Source organism: Thamnophis sirtalis, unplaced genomic scaffold (genome assembly GCF_051295495.1).
Source record: "Thamnophis sirtalis isolate CommonGarterSnake01/CBP01778 unplaced genomic scaffold, rThaSir2_p1.2 scaffold_9, whole genome shotgun sequence".
NCBI classification, from domain to species: Eukaryota; Metazoa; Chordata; class Lepidosauria; order Squamata; family Natricidae; genus Thamnophis; species Thamnophis sirtalis.
The window spans coordinates 6,027,652-6,047,464 of record NW_028261389.1 but is presented as its reverse complement, the minus strand read 5'-3'; the positions used below and the strand labels follow the sequence as shown (position 1 = coordinate 6,047,464).

Genomic DNA, 19,813 nt, shown 5'->3' with positions numbered 1-19,813 from the left:
ATTGCACATGCTTACGCAGCACATGAGGCCCGTGCACAAACAGACCACAATCAGCATACTGGTAGTGACGGTAAGAGCAACCCACCACTGCTCCATGTACACCCTCCATGTGCATCCAAAGCGGGCCGTGTGGGAACTCCTGGGAGGGGCAGGGAAGGGTGGGCGCGGCCAGCCAGAAGTGGGATTTTGGGGGTTCTCCGAACTGCACAGAATCTTAGCCAGAGGTTCTCCCGAACCCCTGCGAGCCCCCAGCGAAACATTTATACAATCTGAAGAGCCCCCAGCAGCCCACCTGGAATAACCCTGGTACGGGAATCAATAGCCGGTGAGGCCTGTTGACTTGTTCCGTCAGCAGGGCTGAGTCAAGGCTTGGCCCGGCCTGAAGCAGTGGACGGAAAGGAAACACTGATGAATTTCCACCTCCCAAATCCGTTCCATGGGACAGGACAAAGTTTAGAGCCGGCTTGGGACCGTTGCAAGCAAGCATCGCCACAGGAAGCGAATATTAAACGGCGGTTTCCTCTGCCGTTGGTTTTAAGGTCCGCAATTATTGTCCCAACTGTGTCAAGAACAATACATCTGTTTTTAGGAGGCAACGGTGGCCGCATCACAAATAGGAAACGGCTAAAGATCCGCTGGAATCGCACAACAAGCCAGACTAAACTAAAGGGCATTGTTTTGTGATTGAGTGGGTTGTGGGAACTCCGCCATCGCCTTACCACATTGTGGGAAACAGATCGTCCCAATCTGTCCTGTTATGATACAATTTGTGGCTCTTTTCTTTGCATTTTAAAAATAATAATACAGCTCTGTACCATACTGAGAAGGACAGCATGCAAACAGGGGGGAAATGGCAACAGGTTACGTATAAAAACTCTGGTCCAAAATCATCCAGCTTGGCTAAGATGGTTCTAGAACTCATTGTCTCCTGGTGATTGGCCCATGGCCACCCAGGTGGCTTTCATGGCTAAGATATGAACTAGAACTCTCAGTCTCCTGGCGATTCACTCAAGGTCACGTAGTTTACTTTCAAAGCTAAGACGGGACTAGAACTCACCATCTCCTGGTGATTGGCCCATGGTCACCCAGGTGGCTTTCATGGCTAAGGTAAGAACTAGAATTCTCAGTCTCCTGGCGAATCACTCAAGGTCATGTAGTTGGCTTTCAAAGCTAAGATGGGACTAGAGCTCACCATCTCCTGGTGATTGGCCCAAAGTCACCCAATCAGATTTCATGGCTATGGCAAGACTAGAAGTCATTTTCTCCTGGTGATTGGCTCAAGGTCACCTAGTTTGCTTTCAAGTCTAAAGCAGGACTAGAACTCTCCACCTCCTGATAATTGGCCCAAAGTCACCCAGTCGGCTTTCATGCCTAAGGCAGGAGTTGAACTCAAAATCTCTTGCTTTCTAGCCTGCTGCCTTAACCACGAAATCAAACTCTTTGTAATTGTCCCGTAGGAGTGACCGTCAATGGTCAGCTAATCGGGGCACCTGCCCCACGGAACGGTCATAAGAAACAGCGGACGTACTTCAAGAGCATCACAATCCTCATCAACAAACCGCAAAGGTCCTACCTGGAAATTTCTCCCACCAAGGTCATCTTGGATGATGAGAAGAGGCTGGTCTTCCCTTGTGACCGCAACGCCGTGGTGGTGGGCAAGAATCTCCAGGTGTCCATCGTGGCCCACGCCAACGTCACTGTGGTCCTACAAGAGTCCATCAGTTTCGTCATTCTGATCCACCACTACAAGAACCCAGCCCGGTATCAGAAAAACCACTTGGGTTTCTACATCTCTAACAGTCAAGGACTCTCAACGGCTTCCCACGGGCTGATAGGTAAGGGAGGGATGCGTTGGTTTCTAAGGTTGCCTGCAGAGAGACATATATCTTCCATCTGGATTGTTAGATAGACAGACAGACAGACAGACAGACAGACAGATAGATAGATAGGGGGGAGAGATAAGGATAGGGATAGGGATAGGGAGGGAGGGACAGACAGACAGACAGACAGACAGGATGGATGGATGGATGGATGGATGGATGGATGGATGGATGGATGGATATAGAGAAAGAGATAGATAGATAGATAGATAGATAGATAGATAGATAGATAGGTAGGTAGGTAGGTAGGTAGGTAGGTAGGTAGGTAGGTAGGTAGGTAGATAGATAGATAGATAGATAGATAGATAGATAGATAGATAGATAGATAGATAATGGATGGAGATAGATAGATGATGGAGGTAGATAGATAGATAGATAGATAGATAGATAGATAGATAGATAGATAGATAGATAGATAGATAGATAGATAGATAGATAGAGATAGATAGATAGAGGGAGGGAGAGAGGGATAGACAGACAGACAGGATAGTTGGATGGATGGATGGATGGATGGATGGATGGATATAGAGAAAGAGATAGATAGGTAGGTAGGTAGGTAGGTAGGTAGGTAGATAGATAGATAGATAGATAGATAGATAGATAGATAGATAGATAGATAGATAGATAGATAATGGATGGAGATAGATAGAGATAGGGAGGGAGGTTGGGAGGGAGGGATAGACAGACAGACAGAGACAGACAGGCCGACAGACAGGATAGATGGATGGATGGATGGATGGATGGATGGATGGATGGATGGATGGATGGATGGATAGATAGATAGATAGATAGATAGATAGATAGATAGATAGATAGATAGATAGATAGATAGATGGAAATATACATAGATAGATAGATAGAGAGAGAGAGAGAGAGAGAGAGAGAGAGAGAGAGAGAGAGAAAGAGATATGGAAAGATAGATAGATAGATAGATAGATAGATAGATAGATAGATAGATAGATAGATACAAACAATCCATTTTCCATTAACCAGTGTGTCGTCTGGGTACTAATATTTTGTGCCAACATTAAAATATACAATCTTATTCATTAATCTCATCTTGGCTTAATTTCCGATACCTTAAGTATCTAATATTATAGCAACCCCAATATAATTTATTTAACTCTATTAGTTATATTGACTGTGAACGCATTTTTTATACTTTACATAACTTCTTTTACTATTAATTCATATGTCTATTCTCTAAACACCGGTAAAAAAAGGATTCCCAAATTGTATAATAATCAGGATTCTGAGAGTCGCGGTCCTAAGTACAGGTAGTCCTCGACTTACCACGGTTCGTTTTAGCGACCAAAGTTAACAACGGCACTGAAAGAAAGCGGTTTATGAGTCTTATTCACAGTGATGATTTTTGCAACATCCCCATGATCATGAGTGCCAAATCCAAAGGCTTGGTTCATACTTATGGCGGTTGCGGTTGCGTGTGTGTGTGTGTGTGTGTGTGTGTGTGTGTGTGTTTGTGTGACGTGATCCTCTTTTAATCATAAGCTGAGACAGTGTTTCTCAACGTTGGCAACTTGAAGATGTCCGGACTTCAACTCCCAGAATTCCCCAGCCAGCATTCGCTGGCTGGGGAATTCTGGGAGTTGAAGTCCGGACATCTTCAAGTTGCCAACGTTGAGAAACACTGAGCTGAGAGCTACCCGGAGTCTCATTAATTCACTTGATCACACATTCCTTTTTTTATTATGTTAATTTTTGCAGGCCAGTTCTTGCACCAAGACGTTCAGCTGTCGACCAAGCTCTTCTCAGAAAACTGTAGCCCAGACGACTGCCAGGAAATAAAGTCTGGGAATTCGAACTCAGAACACGCCCTGAAGTTGAAAGGGCGTTTGGTGCCCGTGGTGTGGAAGCAGAGAAAGATCTATAACGGCAAGCAGGAGGTGGATTGCTGGTTTGCCAAAAACAATGCCGAGAAACTGATCGACGGGGATTACAAAGACTATTTGGCCTCCCATCCCTTTGACACAGGGACTAGCACCTTGGTGGACAACGGACTTTGAAGAGAGGAAAAACTCTCCTCCGAGAAAGTGTTTGTTCTTGCTCCCAATTGTTTTCATTGGGCTTCGTTGTGCTGAAGGAACACACTTTAAAAATACAGGTAGTCCTCGACTTACGACCACCACACATGAGCCCAAATCTCTGTGGTTAAGGGATTTTTGCCTCATTTTGTGACCTTTCTTGCCAGAGTTGTTAAACAAATCAGTGCAAGTTGTTAAGTTACTAACACGGTCATTAATTGAATCTGGCTTCCTCATTGACTTTGTTTGTCAGAAGGTCCCAAACGGGGAATCACATGACTCAGGGGCCATTGCAACCGTCACAAATACGAGTCGGTTGCCAAGGGTCTGGGTTTTTTTGATCATGTGACCACGGGGATGCTGCAACGGGCATAAGTGTGAATCACGGTCATAAGTCACTTTTTCCTGTCATGCTGTAACTTCAAACCGGTCACTAAGTGAATCGTCATACGTTGAGGACTACCTGCATTTCTCTCGGCCTCGACTTACAGCCAGAAGGGAGCTCAACATTTCTGTTGTTAATGAGACATTTGTTAAATGAGTTTTAACAAATTTTACAACCTGTCTTGCCACCGTCGTTAAGGGAACCACTTCAATTGATAAGTTAGTAACCCTGTTGTTAAATGAATCCAGCTCCCCCATTGATTCTGCTTCTCAGGAGGTCACAAAAGGGCAGTGGTGGGTTTCAAATCCTGTTCCAACAGGTCACGGTTAGAACGGGGGCGTCGGCGTCCTCATGGACGCGCGCATGCGTCTTAGCGCCTCTGCAATGCTCTGCAACGCTCCAGCTGCTCCGGAAGCCTTTAAACATCGGTAAGGAGCTCGGGCGGGCGGGCGCACCCTCTGGAGCACTGTACCGGAACGGTATCCGGTGCTTCGGGCTGACTCCGGTACACCCGTACCAGGGCGTACCGCCTGCAACCCACCACAGCAAAAGGGGATCAATATTAATCCCCCGGGAGGCAGCATCGGCCATAAATATGAACCAGTTGCCAAGCATCTGAATTTTGATCACGATTGTGGAATGCTTGCAAAGGTCGTTAACTATGAAAAACTATCGTAAGTCGCATTTTTCAGAACCGCCGTAGCTTTGAACGGTCACTGAACAATCCGTTGTAAGTTGAGGACCACCTGTAGTTCTTCATTTGTAAGCAGCTGCTTGACGTTTGGTTAACCCATCAGTCACAGCGACTGTAGCAAACTCTCATGTATGATTATTATTATCTAGTTAAGAAATTGGTCTTGAAAAGTCACTCCTCGTTGGGAACAAGCAGATAGGTGGAACAGCTCTGTAAAAGTTGCACACAATCATTCCCCCCCCCGCCCCGTATTTGCACTGTTTGTGTAGTGTGCGAGCGAGTGCTTTCCCACCCAGCACGTGGGAAATTATGCTCAGATATTGGTCATCAAACAATGAAGCCATTTTAATTTCAATGGAGACCATTAAGAATGTAAATACCTTCTCTGTTGTACTGTAAATACTGTTGTACTGTAAATTTGCTAAGCAATCTAGGAATTGTGGCTAGTGTTTCCATTCACACTAAACCGCTAAACTCAGTTAGCATTCTGTGGCTTAGCCTGTTATGCAAACTCAGTTTACACAGCGCCTATGTTGTATTGTAACGCAGCCGGATGGGGTATGGATGGATATCACACATATGCTCACAAATTTAAGAGTTTGCAGAAAGCAGCTGCCTTAATATAGCGGGGTAAACATTTTAAAATAGGGTGGTGTTTTAAAAATAAAAATAGGATTTCTTTTTAGATGGATGAAATTCGTGGAGTTTTCTGAGCAGTAGGGAATGTGTTTATTAACAGGGGATGCAGAAATTGCAAAATTACCGATATAGTCAAAGACAGTTTCCAACTTATAGTAGCCATTCACAAAAAAATCTGCATGGGATAAAGACACATGTGCCTAGTTGAAGATACTGTTGACCGAGGCTTCCCCAGCAGCACGAAGCTGAGTCCTCGTCCCGATAAACCCCTTTTATTTAAAGTACAGTGAATTCCTCTCCAGCAGTCTTTCAAGAGAGTCCACAATTACTGACCGTTATCAGGTTTGGAGAATAGCCAGGCCGATATCTTTCAGACGATGCCATACTTGGCAAGAACGCAGGAATGAACAAATTGCCTCCTGCAAACTCCACTCCCCTTTCGCTCCTCTTTTATTCCCTCTGGGAGGGGCCATTCACCGTCCACCAGAGGCCTTAATCCCGAGTCAGCCCTTGTTCCTTAGTGGTTCCCTTTGTCTGGCAACTCTGCGCATGCGCACACTGGGAACAGGCTCCAGCTGTTCTTCTGCCCCACTGATATCCGACTCCGAAGGCAGCTGATAATTGTCGGAGGGCCCTGGTCCCCTCTCTTCCTCCTGATCCCTCTTCAGAGCCTTCCCCAGACTCCAAGACTGGCCCAGGTTCCTCCCCAACCTCCTCACTGTCCGAAATCTGCTGCCAGCTCCACTGGCCACTGGCGGACCAAAACAGCCACTAACACTTTTGGGGTGATGTGGGCGTTTTAACCTAATTTGGGGAGGAGAGGAGTGGGGTGCTATTATGTATTACCAGATGAGTGGAGACCCCCTCCCTTCTAGCCAGAGGTGGGCTTCAAAATTTTTAGCAATGGGTTCTCTTCCTGGCTACTGGGTGGATGTGGCGATGGTGGGTGTGGCCTAGTCGGCCTCCTGCAACATGGCAGGGGCTCCAGAGGCTTTCCTCGAGCCTCTGGGAGGGCGAAAACTGCCTCCCCAAGGCCCCGGAGGCCCTAAACGGGCCCGTTTCCAGCCTTACAGAACTTTTAGGAGGCCTGTTTTTCATCGTCCCAGAGCCTGTTGTTACCTGGCATCCCAAACAGGCCACATGGAGACTTCTGGGAGGGGAGGGGCAGGGTGGGTGGGGCCAGCCAGGGGTGGGATTTGCGGGTTCGCTGAACTGGGTAGATCCTTAGCTAGAGGATCGCCCGAACCTGTAGCAGCTCACCCCTGCTTCTAGCACTGATTATGTTACCTAGTAGGGTAATGAAATGTCTGCAAGAAAACAAGGAAGCTCAGAGAACACCAAGGACCTCTCATTTCAACCCTGAGACACAAATATTCAATAGAGAGTAGAGTAAGTAGTAGTAGGATACAATAGAGTAGTAGAGTAAGGTAGAGTAAGATAGAATAGAGTAGGATAGAGTATGGTAAGGTAGAGTAGAGTAGAGTAGAGTAGAGTAGAGTAGAGTAGAGTAGAGTAGAGTAGAGTTCGATACGGTGCGGAATAGGATAGGATAGGAAAGAGTAATGAATAGAACAGAACAGAAAGGGATAGAATAGAATAATGGTTATAACAGAATATAACAAAATAGTTCTATCGTGGCCACCATCTTGACTTTTTTGACCACTCCAGAGGTGCTCTGAGCACAAACAGAATAGAAAGCAGAATGGAACAGCAGCCAAAGAAACCATTAGAGAGTCATTTTTGAAAAACACAGAAACAATTTGAAGCCTGCCACTCCCTCGCTTGCCTCTTTGGAAAAACAAACACAGTTAATGTGTATTTTTAAAAAAAAAATTATGTCTAGGCTTCCTGTTTAAATTTAAAAAAAAAAATAGCACACAAAGCAATTTAGCTCAAAGATCAAACAGAACCTCTGCCAAGCAAACAACTGGTAATGAGGTGAAACAGATGCTCATTTAAACAACAGAAGAATGAGCTGGAGAACCCCACCAGGAGCAGCTGCGGGTTCAAGAAAGGTAACCAACAGCATATGTCAATAAAACAGTTCTTGGTTATTAAGTGGGCCAACTCACAAACCTAGTAATTTTAATTTCCCCCCTTAAAAAGCCAAAATGCACGCTGCGGGGGAAGGATTATTTTGTAAAAAGTTTTGCCTCTTCCTTTCCTTTCTCATAAAAGGGACGCAGGGGCTCAGTGGCTAAAACGCAGAACTTGTTGATCAGAATGGTTGGCAGTTGGGCCGTTCGAATCCCTAGAGCCACTTAACGGAGTGAGCTCCCGTTCCTCGTCCCAGCTTTTGCCAACCTAGCAGCTCGAAAGCATGTAAAAATGCAAGTAGAAAAATAGGGACCACCTTTGGTGGGAAGGGAACACATCTCCGTGCAATTTCGGCATTTAGTCATGCCGGCCACATGGCCACGGAGACGTCTTCGGACAGCGCTGGCTCTTCTGCTTTGAAACGGAGATGAGCACCGTCCCCTGGAGTTGGGAACAACTAGCACATATATGCGAGGGGAACCTTTACCTTCTTTTCTCATTAGCGAGCCTGAGAAAGAGAGTTTGTTAAAAAGCATACGAATCTGGATTTTGTTATTTCCCTTGGAGTTATATAAAGTGACCACAAATCCCATTTGACAAAGGAAAGGTTTAACTAATCAAACTTAGTCCGGTGTTTCTTAACACCGAGCAACTTTGCGACGGATGGGTTTCAAACAGAATTCCCCTGGCAGTATTGTCAAGCTAGGAGCATTCTATAACATGAAGCTGTAAAATATTGCTTTTATTATTTGATAATTATAATAAAAATTATTATTATTATTATAAAATAATGTTTGTTTTCCAAAAGCGGAGCTCAGAACATACCACAGCAATAGCTTCCGTAGTTGTTTGAATATGAAATCTTTATTATTCTTACAAGTTTTTAAAAAATTGAGTCAATAAGACCAAATAGCAAGTTTTTTTTTTAAACACAGTCTTTGTAACCAGATTCTATTTACAAGTGATTTGTGCTTTTGTGAGTCATTCAGGTTTGCACAAGGCAAATTGAATTTAATTCTTTCTTTCTCTTTCTTTCTTTCTTTCTTTCTTTCTTTCTTTCTTTCTTTCTTCTTTTTCTTTCTTTCTTTCCTTCCTTCCTTGCTTTCTTGCTTTGCTTGTTTTCCTTTCTCTTTCTTTTCTCCTTTCTTTCTTTCTTTCTTTTAATTTCTTTCTTTCTTTCTTTCTTTCTTCCTTCCTTCCCTCCCTCCCTCCTTCCTTCCTTTTTCTTTTTTTTTATTTTTAAAAAAGTGCTATGATGCAGAATCAATCCGAAACTATCGCCAACTGGCCAGCCAGAATAAACAGTTCATCTAGAATCAGCAATTCACAATACACAAGCCAAAAACACAATTTTAAGACCCTCAAATAACCCAGCGCCATATTACAAAATGAAAAAAGGCCACAGGGGCAAACCGCCTTGGGGTGTTTCAGTGGTCCACGGGGTCTCCAAAATGAACTTTGTTGTTGTTGTTGTTCAGCTAGAAATTATTGAAGGGCCACTCAACAATCTCAGTTTTTTAAGCTTGGGGTTTGAGGAAGAGAGGCCAAGAGATCGACGTCGCTCCTAGAGCTGTCAAAATCCAAAGTGGGGCAAAGCAGGACCTGCTGGGGAAAAGGGGAAAAAACATTTAAAAATTAATTTCACAGGTCATATTTTCTTACCATTTGCCAATTAAAACTACCGTATATTTCGGAGTATAAGACACACTCTTTTCCCCAGAGGTGGGTTCCTGCCAGTTCGCACCTATTCGGTAGAACCCGTTCGTCAAATCTACCGAACCGGTTAGAAGAGGTTCCACCAGTGGACCCGGAAAGCAGGCCACACCTACAGAAGAGGTTCCAACATTTTTTGAAACCCACCACTGGTCCTTGGATAGGATTATTCTACACTATCATGCTCATATTTATAAAACTCGGTGCCTCTGTGAAAGGTAAGGATGACTACTGCGTTTGTGGTGCAATCAGAACATTGCGTGTGTTGAAGTTGTTTTAACGCAAACCAAAGATGCCTTTTAAAAAACAGGTTTACATCATATTCTTATGCATGCCAGGGCTGTGTGTGAGGTAATTTAAGGTGGTTCTGACAAGTGTCGTCGGCATCTTCATATCCGGTCACATGGGCAGCAAGCCACTCCCATCCAGTCACATGGGCAGCAAGCCACTCCCACAAAGGAGGCCACACCCACAGAGTAGGTTCGAACAATTTTTGAAATCCACCACTGCTTTTCTCCTCAAAAGAGGCTGAAAATCTGGGTGGCCTGCTGAAACCCCACCCCCTCTACCAAAATGGCTGTGCATAGCCTTTAGGAGGCTTCCAGAGTGCTCCTGGGAGCTGGGGAGGGCAGAAATGAGCAAAGAATGGGCCGTTTTTTGCTCAATTCTGCTCCCCCCCAACCCCCAAGGCACCTCCTAAAGGCTATGCACAAAAATGGGCCGAGGAAGAAGAATAAGAAGAAGAGGAAGAAGAGGAGGAAGAGGAAGAGGAACAGGAAGAAGAAGAAGAAGAAGTAGAAGGCTGCACACAGAGGGAGACCCAGTTGCAGTGTTGATCCCGTTGACCTCCTGACCAAATTTTGTCCTTTTACACAGACAGCACATCTGCAAACAGAGACGGCCAGATGGTGAGCACACAATGCTTTGTGTGCATCAACAGAGAACAAAGCCTGGCTGGAAAGATTAAGGCCGTTTATTTTCCCTCTTTGAACCTACGGGGTGCTCAGGGAACATCCCACAGAGACAAGGTTGAGTTTTGCTGAGCTTCGGCCTCTCCTGGGGATTATTGGCCCGTTTTCTGCGCCAGGCCTAGCGAATGAATGTGCGCTGATTCCCCCACCCCCACCCCCTCTGGCCCTTGAATGCGAACTTTGCTCACTGCGATATCGGCCTGCCTCAAATTCTCCCCTGCTTCAAACCGCGCTTCGGCCTGGAAACATTCATCAGTGGGACGGGATGGCAGTTCGTTTGAAGACAGGGATCAGTTTATCTCCACTTTAAGGGAGTTGAAGTCCACAGGATTTAAAGTCGCCAAGGTGGATCTGAGTACTTGAGAGACCGCCTTCTGCCGATTACCTCCCTCCGACCGATAAGATCTCGCACAGACTGGGCCTCCTCCGAATCCCATCCGCCAGTCAATGTCGACTGGCGACTACACGGAGGAGAGCCTTTTCTGTTGCAGCTCCGACCCTGTGGAACGATCTCCCCGTCAAGATACGCACCCTCACCACCGTCCAGGCCTTCCGCCCAGCCCTCAAGACCTGGCTATCCCGTCAGGCCTGGGGATAAGTCTCTAATTTGCCCCACCCGAGTGTTGAATGTTGAATGCAAGTTGTGTTTTTATTACTTTATTTTGTTTGTATATTGTTTATTTCGAATTGCACCCCCTCCCTAATGATTGTAAGCCGCCCTGAGTCCCCTCAGGGAAAAGGGCGGCCTATAAATCCTAATAAAATGAAAATGAAATGAAAATGAGAAAGACTGGCTCACCTGGACATCGTCATCTTTCAAAGCTTCAGGATATTCCGCCGCGCTGACTTCCAGCTTCTCCCTCCCCTTGTGTTTTTTCATCGTCAAGCTGTCGACAACCCAGAACATAACAGCCTTCAAAGAAAAAAGGAGTTGGAGGGGGGAGAAAGAAATCCTTGTAAGGGTTGTGCGTCTCAATCTTAGCCATTTTTAGGATGGGTCAAGCCTGAAGCTGACCTGAGCGAAGCCATCTTGGAGACTTCCGTGATGCCACACTGGAGCTGAGGGATAAGGAGCCCAAAAATGGGCCGCATCAGGGTTGTGTTTGACCTCGGGGGGGTGGGAGGGTGTCCAGGTGGACCTGTCTAGGTAGGCGTGACATAGCCCCCTAGGTGGGCGTGGCCACCACTCGACATCCTTTGTGTCAGGGGCACCTGTGGTGGCCCACGCGGGGCTGGGAGGGTTCACTTTTGCTGGGAGTTTGTTTTGCTAGCATTCTGCCCGTGAAAATGGAGCTCGAGGAGCCGCACGTGGGCCCCTCAGTCTCCGTTTTCAGCTGTGGCGGCCTCCTGCAGCCTCCGCCAGTGAAAACTGAGTTCAGGAGGGGCTGTGCGCGGTCCTCCCAAGCTTGTTTTCGCTGGCAGAGGCACCGCCGGTCCGGTCCTTCGCTGTTTCAGTTCGGTCCCGTGGGCCGATCTGGCCGGCGGGCCTTGCCCCTGTTCTAATCGGTACACTATGCGGAATTGCTGCTGAATTCGGATGGCCGTACGCCTCTAAATTGTGTACGAAGGAGTCATATTTTCCAAGGCAAAGATTTCCGGTCCCTTGTGACCCTCGGATGAGAAATGGAAAATCCCGCGTCCTCTTCCCCCTCCCCCCCTCCCACAGGAGATAAAAGAGGCTTTCAGCTCCCTTGATGAAAGGATCATTTCCTTCAAATCTTTTACTCACATTGACTATAAAAGGAACCACAAGAATCACCAAGACCAGCTCCAGCTGAGGAGAAGGGATGTAATCCAGGAGGATTTCCTGAAGCTGAGAGAGAGAGAAAGAGAGAGAGAGAGAGAAAAGAGTCAGTGTCTTTTTACGGGGAAAGAAAATCCGGTCTGGGCTCACCAGAGCTGGGCCTAAATAATACTTGGATAAGAGACCACCAGGAAATCATAGGGCGGGTCAATTCGTTTGGGAAATTGAAAGAAAAATAATAAAGAGGAGGAAAACAACGGCTAACCCCTATAATTACAGATAGTCCTTAACTTACAATTATTATTTTAGTGCAGTTTCTCAACCTTGGCGACTTTAAGTCCTGTGGACTTCAACTCCCAGAATTCCCCAGCCAGCATAGCTGGCTGGGGAATTCTGGGAGTTGAAGTCCACAGGACTTAAAGTTGCCAAGGTTGAGAAACTGTCTTAGTAGCTGTTTGAAGTTACTGAAAAAAGTGGCCTACGCCCATTTTACACACTTAGAAGCCCTCCCACAGCCATAGTTCCGTTGTGTTGTAGCGCAGCAGGTGTTAGCCAATTAATCCGACTGACAATCATCACTGCCCTGATTTCACACAACCACCATTTTCTTTACATGGGCTGTAAATGAGATGGCTAGTCTAGAGAAAAGAAGGACCAGGGGTGGCATGATAGCAGTCTTCCAATATCTCAAGGGCTGCCACAAAGAACAGGGAGTCAAGCTATTCTCCGAAGCACCTGAGGATAGAACAAGAAGCAATGGGTGGGAACTAATCAAGGAGAGAAGCAACTCAGAACTAAGGAGAAACTCCCTAACAGTGAGAAGAATAAACCAGTAGAACACCTTGCCTTCAGAAGTTGTGGGTGTTTCATCACTGGAGGTTTTTAAGAAGAGACTGGACAGCCACCTGTCTGAAATGGTGTAGGGTCACCTGCTTGAGCAGAGGGTTGGACTAGAAGACCTCCAAGGTCCCTTCCAGCTCTATTTTGATTGATCGATCTTCTAACTCGTGACCTCAAGACTGGACTACTGCAATGCGCTCTACATGGGGCAGCCCTTGAAGAGCATTCGGAGACTTCAGCTCCTCCAGAATGCAGCCGCGCGAGCGATTGTGGGTGCATCTCGGTACACCCACGTTACACCTATCCTCCGCGAGCTGCACTGGTTACCAATTGGTCTCCGGATACGCTTCAAGGTGCTAGTCGTCACTTATAAAACCCTTCATGGTATTGGACCTGGGTACTTGAGAGACCGCCTGCTGCCAATTACCTCCCAAAGACCCATTAGATCACACAGATTAGGCCTCCTCCAGGTTCCATCTACTGGCCAATGTCATTTGGCTACTACCCGGGGGAGGGCCTTCTCTGTGGCGGCTCCGCCCCTTTGGAACGAGCTCCCCGCAGAGATTCAGACCCTCACCTCTCTCCAGGCCTTCCGTAAAGCCGTTAAAACCTGGCTGTGTCGGCAGGCCTGGGGTCGATGAGTTCCCTTCCCCTCTCGATTGTGTGTCTGTTGGTTATTTTAAATGCTTGTATTTGTAGTTCTTGTGTTTCCCTTCCCCTCTTGGGTTTGTGAGCCGCCCTGAGTCCCGCTGGGAATAGGGCGGCATATAAATAAAACGAAACCTGAAACCTGAAACCTAACTGGGCCAAAATATTGCCGAATATGCATCTTTCTCCCTAATGCGTTTCCTCAAAGATGGCATTTAAATCCTTGAGCTAATTTGCTCCTTAAACGTCAGCACCGTTCGTGAGTAACAGAGAGATGTGAATCGGGTTCTTCTTCCTTACCTTCGTCCACCCGGGAATAAGTAAGACAAGACCAACGGCCGTTTTCTCAAAGATCATTATGAGCAAGTAGAGAAAGCATTGGCCAATCCAAGCAGCTGCTTGTGGTGGATCCCCTGAAAGGAAACAAAAAAACAGAACTAAGCCCATGATTTATGAACCAACTACCGTATGTTTTGGACTATAAGACGCTCCAGACTATAAGACGCACCTAGCTTTTGGGGAGGAAAACAAGAACAAAAAATTCTGCCTCTGCCTCCCAGCAATTTGCCTCCTTGCAGCAAACAGCAAACAGCCTGGTCAGCTTCAGCACAGCCTGATTTAGCACGAGCAGCTGATTGGTGGTTGGATTGGCTTCCCGGGAATACAGCCTATCAGCTGTTCCAGGCTGTGGGGATCGCCACTACCCATCGCAGCCCATCACTGCTGCCACCTATCGGCGCCTCAGTGCTCCCCATTTCCGGCCTCCGTGCACCCCATTTCCGGCCTCCTGTGTCCTGTTTTTGGCACGTCCCATGTGCCGTCCCGCCATCTATCCCCGCTGCCTAGAACGGTCTGAAAATGGGGCACGCGGAGGCCAAAAACAGGACGCACAGACGCCGAAAACGGGGCGCACGGAGGAGGCGGTAAGAGGCAAGTGATGGGCTGTGGTGACCCCCGCAGCCTGGAACAGCTGATAGGCGGTATTCTGGGTGGCAGATTCAACTGCCAATCAACTCCTTGTGCTAAATCAGGCTATGCTGAAGCTGACATTGCTGCAAGGAGGCAAAAAATGTGGTATATCAAGAACCAGCTTCACAAATCCATGGCTTTCTTTCAACACATGCCTCCAGGAGATTATGAAATGGTACTAATCGTTTGCTACAGGTAGTCCTCGACTTACAACAGTTCATCGAGTGACCAAAGTTACAGAAACTTCGCAACAGAAGGTTTGGACCCAATTGTGGTCATACTCCAAGGACCACCTGTTTCTACAAAAATACATTTAGTCTTTCTGTTTTATTACAGGTAGTCCTTGACTTACAACACTTCATTTAGTGGCCGTTCAAAGTTACAACAGCACTGAAAAAGTGACGTGACCGTTTTTCACACTTCATGACCGTTTCAGCATGCCCAATGGTCGCGTGATCAAAATTTGGACGCTTGGCAACTGGCTCACATTGATGACGGTTGCAGTGTCCCTCGGGATCATGCGATCCCCTTTCTTGGATGAGAAGCGCAATGTCTTTGAAGGAATCAAACGGAAAGTCGAGTTGCCTCCTGAAAAACAGCACTAAACTAATGGTTGTAAGAAGCATGACCTGCGTGTCTTCTTCAGCCACTTGTGTAGAGGCTAAAACATGTGAAGAACGGTTGCAGAAACTGGATTATGTCTAGTCTTATGAAAAGAAGGCGTAGGGGAGACAGGATAGCAGCCTCCCGTTATCTCAGGGGCTGCCCCAAAGAAGAGGGAGTCAACCTCTTCTCCAAAGCACCTGAAGGTAGGAAAAGGAGCAATGGGCGGAAACTAATCAAGGAGAGAAGCAACCTAGAACTAAGGAGGAATTTCCTGACAGGGAGAACAATTAACCAGAGGAACAGCTTGCCTCGAGAAGCTGTGGATGCTCCAACTGTGGAAGTTTTTAAGATGATGTTGGATAACCATTTGTCTGAAGTGGTGTAGGGTTTCCTGCCTGAGCAGGGGGTTGGACTAGAAAGCCTCCAAGTTCCCTCCCAACTCTGTTATTCTATTCTATTCTATTCTGTTCTGTTCTGTTCTGTTCTGTTCTATTGGTATTGTATTGTATGTATTGTATTGTATTTATTGTATTGTATTATATTTATTGTATTGTATTGTATTGTATTTATTGTATTGTATTGTATTTATTGTATTGTATTTATTGTATTGTATTGTATTCTATTGGTATTTAGATTTTAGATTTAGATTTAGATTTGTTTATTTATAGGCCGCCCTTTTCCCTGAGGGGACTCAGGGCGGCTTACAATCAAGAAAGGGAAGGGGAGTGTAGGACAATACCAAAAAGAGATGTGCACAAAGTAAATTAGACAGTAAAACTCAACATTCACTCAGCATTCGGGAGGGGCGAAAATAAGATTATCCCCAGGCCTGACGGGCTAGCCAGTTCTTGAGGGCTGTGCGGAAGGCCTGGACGGTGGTGAGGGTACGAATCTCCACGGGGAGATTGTTCCATAGTGTCGGAGCCGCAACAGAGAAGGCTCTCCTCCGAGTAGTCGCCAGTCGGCACTGACTGGCGGATGGAATACGGAGGAGGCCAACTCTATGCGATCTGATGGGACGCAGGGAGGTAATTGGCAGAAGGCGGTCTCTCAAATAGCCAGATCCACTATTGTATTGTGGATCTGGTATTGTATTGTATTGTATTTATTGTATTGTATGTATTGTATTTATTGTATTGTATTGTATTTATTGCATTATATGTATTGTATTGTGTTGTGTTGTGTTGTGTTGTGTTGTGTTGTGTTGTGTTGTATTGTATTGTATTGTATTGTATTGTATTGTATTGTATTGTATTGTATTCTATTCTATTCTATTCTATTCTATTCTATTCTATTCTAATGACACTCCTGGTATGAAGATGTGCTATTTGAGATTGCTGTTGCATTCATTCAGCATGCTTAACCTGGTCATCGTATTCACCCATTTCCTGGGTTTTCCCAAGAGAAAGGGTTAACCAAATACAGTTGACTTTGGGCCACGCAACACCCAATGTCACATTAAAAGCTAACCAAGGTTAACACTGAACAAATTCAGCATCTTATGCAAACACTGTAACGCCAGGTGCCTCTTACTCTACAAAGGCTTTGCTTGGCGTGCAAACTCAGCGGCATTTTTTTTTACCACTCACAAGTTTCTTAGGAAGGCTTTGATGATTTTTCCAGAGTGATGTTTTACCCCCCAAAAAAGTGTATTTCACAAAAGAAAAAAAGAAAAAAGCCCAAACACCCAGAAAACTTGTGAATTTGACAGACCTCAATCTGGCAGATTTTGGAGGCAGGAAATAAATCTCACCAAATGCAGTTTCATCTGCACAAGAACAGGTCATCCTTGAGGTATGGCCATAATTGAGTAATCAAAATGACTGTTGATAAGGGAGACGTTGGTTAAGTGAGTTTTAACCCATCTTGATGATGTCTGTCCATCATGTTCGGAGAAGACCTTGATATCTAACGGGTGTTCGGAGAAGACCTTGATATCTAACGGGTGTTCGGAGAAGACCTTGATATCTAACGGGTGTTCGGAGAAGACCTTGATATCTAACGGGTGTTCGGAGAAGACCTTGATATCTAACGGGTGTTCGGAGAAGACCTTGATATCTAACAGGTGTTCGGAGAAGACCTTGATATCTAACGGGTGTTCGGAGAAGACCTTGATATCTAACGGGTGTTCGGAGAAGACCTTGATATCTATCGGGTGTTCGGAGAAGACCTTGATATCTAACGGGTGTTCGGAGAAGACCTTGATATCTAACGGGTGTTCGGAGAAGACCTTGATATCTAACAGGTGTTCGGAGAAGACCTTGATATCTAACAGGTGTTCGGAGAAGACCTTGATATCTAACAGGTGTTCGGAGAAGACCTTAATATCTAACGGGTGTTCGGAGAAGACCTTGATATCTAACGGGTGTTCGGAGAAGACCTTGATATCTAACGGGTGTTCGGAGAAGACCTTGATATCTAACGGGTGTTCGGAGAAGACCTTGATATCTAACGGGTGTTCGAAGAAGACCTTGATATCTAACGGATGTTCAAAGAAGACCTTGATATCTAACGGGTGTTCGGAGAAGACCTTGATATCTAACGGGTGTTCGAAGAAGACCTTGATATCTAACGGATGTTCAAAGAAGACCTTGATATCTAACGGGTGTTCGAAGAAGACCTTGATATCTAACGGGTGTTCAAAGAAGACCTTGATATCTAATGGGTGTTCGGAGAAGACCTTGATATCTAACGGGTGTTCGGAGAAGACCTTGATATCTAACGGATGTATGAAGAAGACCTTGATATCTAACAGGTGTTCGGAGAAGACCTTGATATCTAACGGGTGTTCGGAGAAGACCTTGATATCTAACGGATGTATGAAGAAGACCTTGATATCTAACGGGTGTTCGAAGAAGACCTTGATATCTAACGGATGTTCAAAGAAGACCTTGATATCTAACGGGTGTTCGAAGAAGACCTTGATATCTAACGGATGTTCAAAGAAGACCTTGATATCTAATGGGTGTTCGGAGAAGACCTTGATATCTAACGGGTGTTCGGAGAAGACCTTGATATCTAACGGATGTATGAAGAAGACCTTGATATCTAACAGGTGTTCGGAGAAGACCTTGATATCTAACGGGTGTTCGGAGAAGACCTTGATATCTAACGGATGTATGAAGAAGACCTTGATATCTAACAGGTGTTCGGAGAAGACCTTGATATCTAACGGGTGTTCGGAGAAGACCTTGATATCTAACGGGTGTTCGAAGAAGACCTTGATATCTAACGGATGTTCAAAGAAGACCTTGATATCTAATGGGTGTTTGGAGAAGACCTTGATATCTAACGGGTGTTCGGAGAAGACCTTGATATCTAACGGGTATTCGGAGAAGTCCTTGATATCTAACGGGTGGTGGGCTGTCCATCATGTTAAAACAAGGCTGTTTTAAGGGCAAAACCACCTTGCTTTAAAGCTACACCCTAACCCGCAAGGAATTATGGGGGTTGTTAAAATATGAGATGATGCTGGGTAAGGAATTCTGGAAATTGAAGTCTACACATTTAAAGTTGACTCCAAACTAGTTGAAACTGCAGTTTCCACTACACAGTTGAAGTCCAGATCATAAAATTTACCCATGTTGAGAAACAGAGCTCTTTTGGATTCCACACTGAGCTTAGAGACTGAATTAGCAATAGCAATAGCACTTAGTCTTATATACCGCTTCACAGTGATTTGCAGCCCTCTCTAAGCGGTTTACGGAGTCAGCCTATTGCCCCCAACAATCTGGGCCCTCATTTTACCCACCTCGGAAGGATGGAAGGCTGAGTCGACCTTGAGCCTGGTGAGATTCGAACTGCCAAATTGCAGGCAACCGGCAGTCAGCAGAAATCGCCTGCAGTACTGCCCTCTAACCACTGCGCCACCGCGGCTCTTCATATACTTAACAGCCGCACTTGCAGGGCTCAATTATGGTCGTAACTCAAAGACTACCTGTACCCTGAGGCAAATCTCATTTACATCTTAAATGATATCATTGTAACAGATGTAACAGAATAAGAGAGTTGGAAGGGACCTTGGAGGCCTTCTAGTCCAACCCGCTGTTCAAGCAGGGGACCCTATACCATTCCAGACAAATGGCTGTGCACTCTCTTCTTTAAAAACCTCCAATGTTGGAGCACCCACAACTTCTGGTGGCAGGTTGTTCCGCTGATTAATTGTTCTCACTGTCAATTCCTCCCTAGTTCCAGATTGCTTCTCTCCTTGATGAGTTTCCATCCATCACTTCTTGTGGTGCCTTCAGGTGCTTTGGAGAATGGGTGGCCCCCCATCTTTTGGGGGACAGCCCAGAAGTGGGTTCCTACCAGTTCGCACCAGTTTGGTATTACCGGTTCGTCAAATCTATCGAACCGGTTAGAAGAGGTTCCACCAGTGGACCCGGAAAGCAGGCCACACCTACAGAAGAGGTTCCAAAAATTTTTGAAACCCACCACTCACACACACACACACACACACACACACACTCACACAGAGAGAGAAGGAGAAAGAGAAAGAAAGGAAGAAAAAAAGAAAAAAAGAAAGAAAAAAAGAAAGAAAAAGAAAGAAAAAAAGAAAGAAAAAGTGAGAGATGAAAGAAAAAAATGGAAAAGGGACAGAGAGACAAAAGGAAGAGAGAGAGAGAGAGAGAGAGAGAGAGAGAGA

At 45.7% G+C, this 19,813-nt stretch overlaps 2 protein-coding genes across 2 annotated transcripts in view; one reads left to right on the top strand and one right to left on the bottom strand.

Annotated features, from left to right (window-relative positions):
• ITIH5 (inter-alpha-trypsin inhibitor heavy chain 5) overlaps nucleotides 1-5,234 on the top strand; it is a 41,673-nt gene extending 36,439 nt beyond the window's left edge. The window contains exons 13-14 of the mRNA XM_087722709.1: nucleotides 1,458-1,835; nucleotides 3,606-5,234. Of these exons, the coding sequence (XP_087578835.1) occupies nucleotides 1,458-1,835; nucleotides 3,606-3,904 (677 nt within the window). The 3' untranslated portion in view covers nucleotides 3,905-5,234. The remainder of the gene's footprint in view (nucleotides 1-1,457; nucleotides 1,836-3,605) is intronic.
• A 3,913-nt stretch (nucleotides 5,235-9,147) lies between these two features.
• The window catches only part of LOC148044026 (store-operated calcium entry regulator STIMATE-like), a 32,903-nt gene continuing 22,237 nt past the window's right edge, over nucleotides 9,148-19,813 (bottom strand). Inside the window, 5 exon segments of the mRNA XM_087722527.1 lie at nucleotides 9,148-9,225; nucleotides 9,228-9,279; nucleotides 11,161-11,274; nucleotides 12,091-12,174; nucleotides 13,894-14,006. Coding sequence (XP_087578653.1) covers nucleotides 9,152-9,225; nucleotides 9,228-9,279; nucleotides 11,161-11,274; nucleotides 12,091-12,174; nucleotides 13,894-14,006 — 437 coding nt within the window. The 3' untranslated portion in view covers nucleotides 9,148-9,151.